At 50.5% G+C, this 4,889-nt stretch overlaps 1 protein-coding gene across 1 annotated transcript in view; it reads left to right on the top strand.

Moving 5' to 3' along the window:
* The first annotated feature begins 1,906 nt into the window (after positions 1–1,906).
* Positions 1,907–4,889, top strand: part of GDF5 (growth differentiation factor 5) — a 3,657-nt gene continuing 674 nt past the window's right edge. The window contains exons 1-2 of the mRNA XM_006921753.1: positions 1,907–2,531; positions 4,628–4,887. Of these exons, the coding sequence (XP_006921815.1) occupies positions 1,907–2,531; positions 4,628–4,887 (885 nt within the window). The remainder of the gene's footprint in view (positions 2,532–4,627; positions 4,888–4,889) is intronic.

Raw genomic sequence — 4,889 nt, 5'->3', positions numbered from 1 at the left:
GATGACTGCTTATGTGGGGACGAGTCAAAAGGGAAGCCACGAGTTGTGAATCTGGGTAACTGAAGGGATAGTAATGAATTCACCTCTTCCTTAAAGCTCCCCCAAAGAGTTTTTGGTGGTGCGCTGGTCCTTTGAGATGGGGAGGTAGTGCTCTACTGGGTTTTCTGACCTAGGAGCACTAGATGAAGTTTGAAATGTCCAAGTTATGCTGCTGTGCTCTGAAGATCAGCAAAGATCTAGGAGTGTCACCACAAAAGGGCTGGTCAGGCACCCGGACACCCCAGCTGTGAATTTCATCTTCTTTCATTCGTCGAACACTTACTGAGCTTTTACTCTGTGCCAGCTTATTCTGGGAAACCAATCTGATGACCTTAGAGTATGAACAGATCTCTATTAGGTGGGCTCAAAGAATCTCAGATTAAGAAGGAAGCATGCCTGACTACTGCTTCTACTGCTGCTATACCTTTTACAGTATGACAAGTGCTATAGTAAAATGTACAAGAGAGAGTAATTGACTCTGGAAATCAGGGAAGACTTCCTAGAGGAGGTGTATTTTCAGCTGAAGTTCCTAGGATGAGGAGGGCTTCCTCCAGTTGTCGGAGTGAAAGGAGGGTATTCTAGGTGACAGGAATAGCTTTCCCCAATGAGTCCAGCTGGAATTCAGACTTCTTAGACTTAGAGAGCTACCAGAAAAGCAATATGTGGGAAATCATTTTTTCCAGCCTCCTGCAGGGGCCGCTGCTGCCCCAGGCTGGGTCGGCCACCACCAGACCTTTTCATCAAAACTCAGTCTGTCTTTACTGGGGTGGCAGTGAGGTACACCTTGGACCTGCCTCCATCTGAGAAGTGGGTTCTGGGGTAGTAGTGCCCCCTAAAGCCTGAAGAAATCATCCGAGCTCAGTCAATGACATTGGGGGGAGGGGTGTAGTGGGTACTGATATTTTTCTGTCTCTGGGTCACCACAAGTTTATTAAAATAAAAGAAACTGTGGGTAAATGCTGCCATCTGTGCTGCCCCCCCAACAACAAATCAGGCCCCAGACTAGACGCAAGGGTTGAAACTGCTTTAAAAACACCCCAAGGACTTAGCTGAAAACCCACACTCCCCATGCTTCTGGGGCTTAAGATCCTTGAGCTCATTCCTCAGCATCTCTCCCCAGAAAGGTGGGGTGGGCTGCCCCGTGAGGTGGAGGCGAAGACCCCTGAGTCTGCTCCATGGACTGAGGGGCCCCCTAAGCCTAGAGTCACGCTTCGGGGCTCTGTGCCAAGAGCCCCTGTGAGCCATGGCCTCAAAAGGGCAGCGGTGATTTTTTTCACATAAATATATCGCACTTAAATGAGTTTAGACAGCATGACATCAGAGAGTAATTAAATTGGTTTGGGTTGGAATTCCGTTTCCAATTCCTGAGTTCAGGTTTGTAAAAGATTTTTCTAAGCACCTGCAGGCGTGTGTGTGTGTGTGTGTGTGTGTGTGTGTGAAGTATTTTCACTGGAAAGGATTCAAAACTTGAAAAAAAAAAAACTGGAGCACACAGGCAGCATTACGCCATTCTTCCTTCTTGGAAAAATCCCTCAGCCTTATACAAGCCTCCTTCAAGCCCTCAGTCAGTTGTGCAGGAGAAAGGGGGCGGTCGGCTTTCTCCTTTCAAGAACGAGTTATTTTCAGCTGCTGACTGGAGACGGTGCGCGTCTGGATACGAGAGCATTTCCACTATGGGACTGGATACAAACGCACACCCGGCAGACTTAAAGAGTCTCAGACTGAGGAGAAAGCCTTTCCTTCTGCTGCTACTGCTGCCGCCGCTGCTTTTGAGGGTCCACTCCTTTCATGGTTTTTCCTGCCAAACCAGAGGCACCTTCGCTGCTGCCACTGTTTTCTTTGGTGTCATTCAGCGGCTGGCCAGAGGATGAGACTCTCCAAACTCCTCACTTTCTTGCTTTGGCACCTGGTTTGGCTGGACCTGGAATTTATCTGCACTGTGTTGGGGGCCCCTGACTTGGGCCAGAGACCCCAGGGGGCCAGGCCAGTATTGGCCAAAGCAGAAGCCAAGGAGAGGCCCCCTCTGGCCCGGAACATCTTCAGGCCAGGGGGTCACAGCTATGGTGGGGGGGCCACCAATGCCAGGGCAAAGGGGGCCACCGGGCAGGCAGGAGGCCTGACACAGCCCAAGAAGGATGAATCCAAAAAGCTGCCCCCCAGATCGGGTGGCCCTGAACCCAAGCCAAGACACCCTCCCCAGTCAAGGCAGGCTGCAACGCGGACTGTGACCCCAAAAGGACAGCTTTCTGGGGGTAAGGCACCCCCAAAGGCAGGAGCTGTCCCCAGCCCCTTCCTCCTGAAGAAGGCCAGGGAGCCTGGGCCCCCTCGAGAGCCCAAGGAGCCATTCCGCCCACCCCCCATCACGCCCCACGAGTACATGCTCTCGCTGTACAGGACGCTGTCCGATGCTGACAGAAAGGGAGGCAACAGCAGCGTGAAGTTGGAGGCTGGCCTGGCCAACACCATCACCAGCTTTATTGACAAAGGGCAAGGTGAGGGGGTGGGGTGGCAGGGGCACGGCTCAGAGGGAGGGGCATCTGCATGCATGGAGGGGCCTTTCAGAGCCCTGACACTCCACTGGTGGGAGATGGTGTGTGTGTTTGGCCTGGGTGGTATCTGGGACTATCTTACATGTATCAGGTCCCAGGCTGCTGGCATGTCAGGGCTGGAGAGCACCTGGGGATAACCAAGTCCAATCCTGCAAGGTGCAGAGAAAGGATGACTGAAGTCCAGAGAGGAGACAAGATCTGTCAGTTGGTGGCAGAGTTGGGGACCAGACTCTCAGACTTGATCACCAGGCCATGCTCTGTTCCTATGTGGTTTGGCCAAACATTCTAGGCTCCAGGAGTTTGTAGGTTTTCTCAGATGGCAGAGAGAGAAATTAACTTCTAGTGACTCATGGTTCTGCAACTTTGCCCTAGGGCTAGAGGTCAGAGGAGGCAGGATAGGTGAAGACAGTAAGTAAGGCATCTTGGAGTCACGGAATGACATTTAAATATATGGAATTTGAGAGTTGGACTAAGCGATTTCTGAGAGCACTTCATTGTGTCCTGTCCTGAACACAGATCATTTTTATCATTAACACAGAAGAATAACTGCTCCCTTCACTTCTCCCTCTGCCCACCTGGTGTTAACGTCTTGGCTTTTCCGCTCAACTTGCTGTGTGACCTCAGCAAGTCCCTTTCCCTTTCAGGGCCTCAGTTTCTCCCTAACTGTGAAGAGGAAGGTGGACCACTGATTGCTAGGGTTGATTGCAGCTGATATGGTTTGGTTCTGTGAGTCTTAGGACTTTGGCTGGCAGTATGGGGGAGGGGTCAGAGAGTGGGAGAGGCTCCTCATTAGAGCCGGCCTGTGGGGGAATGATAGAGGGTGGGGGAGGCACAGAGGCAGCAAGTCTGGCTGAGGTGGGGGAGGTGGCCTGGCTGGCTGCCCAGCCAGGGAAAGCTGTGACCCCTCGGGGGCTCATAAAGTAAGTCTTTGTGCCCCCCAGCACTAAGGGAACTCTGAAGAGGGGGAGATGGAGAGTTTAAAGGCCTAATTAGTCACCTTCTAGAGCAATATAGGAATGCTTCCCAATGGCAAATTGGTATTTAGGAAGGAGGGCATGCTGATTCGGACATACTACTGAGCTTCTTATACATATACACAGCTTGTACATATACTCAGGACATACTATTGAGCTTCTTGTACGCACATGCTGAATCACACACATGTACACGTGTGCACACACACCTTCTTATATGTATACACGAGGTCTTCTTACATATATATATACACACACACACACACACACACATACCCATTAAATTTTTATACAAACCCAGTCATACATACACATAACATGTCATATATTTCACTTTCTTAACTCACATATGAACCTACTCATACACACAAACACACGAACTGTCACACACACACTCATATATACAGCAGGATAAGACACATATAAAACAAAATTATTAGACTGAGAAGCCAGGGAAATTGGGTCGTAGTCCAGCTTTGTCATTAACTCACTGTGTGACCTTTGGCAAGTCACTACCCCTCTTTGTGCCTCATCTGTAAAGTGAGAACACTAAGATCTTTAAGGTATAGTAGAAGCAGCTCAGGATTGGATATAGAAACAGAGTTCCAACTCTGTTTTTTCCTAGCTGGGCGACTTTGAGCAAGTCACCTAACTTCTCTGAGCCTCAGGTTCCCCCTCTGGAAAAACAGGAGTAATTATAACACCCACCCCACCTATTCCACCAATAAGATATCATATTAGGTAACAGGAGAGAGATAGATAGGAGGCAGTTCTAAGGTAGATGGATCCCAGATTTGAATGGTAATTGACACAAACACCCAGAATCACTCAAATCACCTCCAGCCACGTCTACAGATAAACAACACTACTTGGTTGGCTGTGTAGAACTCTCTCTTATTCTGAAAAATGCTCTTGGTGTTTTGGGTCTTGGCCTCTGACAGAGTGGGGAAGAGGTTAAAGAAAGCTCTCTGGAGGGGAAGAGAGCTGTGGCCCTCCCTTGAGGCCTGGAGGTGACCAGCTTTCTTGATGAGGTTGCAGGGAATGACTTCTGGGTGTTCTCTCTAGATGACCGAGGTCCTGTGGTCAGGAAGCAGAGGTACGTGTTTGACATTAGTGCCCTGGAGAAGGATGGCCTGCTAGGGGCTGAGCTGCGGATCTTGCGGAAGAAGCCCTCAGACACAGCCAAGCCAGTGGCCCCTGGTAGTGGGCGGGCTGCCCAGCTGAAGCTGTCCAGCTGCCCCAGCGGCCGGCAGCCCGCAGCTTTGCTGGATGTGCGCTCTGTGCCAAGCCTGGACGTATCTGGCTGGGAGGTGTTCGACATCTGGAA

Source organism: Pteropus alecto, unplaced genomic scaffold (genome assembly GCF_000325575.1).
Source record: "Pteropus alecto unplaced genomic scaffold, ASM32557v1 scaffold45, whole genome shotgun sequence".
In the NCBI taxonomy this organism is placed as follows: Eukaryota; Metazoa; Chordata; class Mammalia; order Chiroptera; family Pteropodidae; genus Pteropus; species Pteropus alecto.
This window is presented reverse-complemented; position numbering and strand designations above follow the sequence as displayed.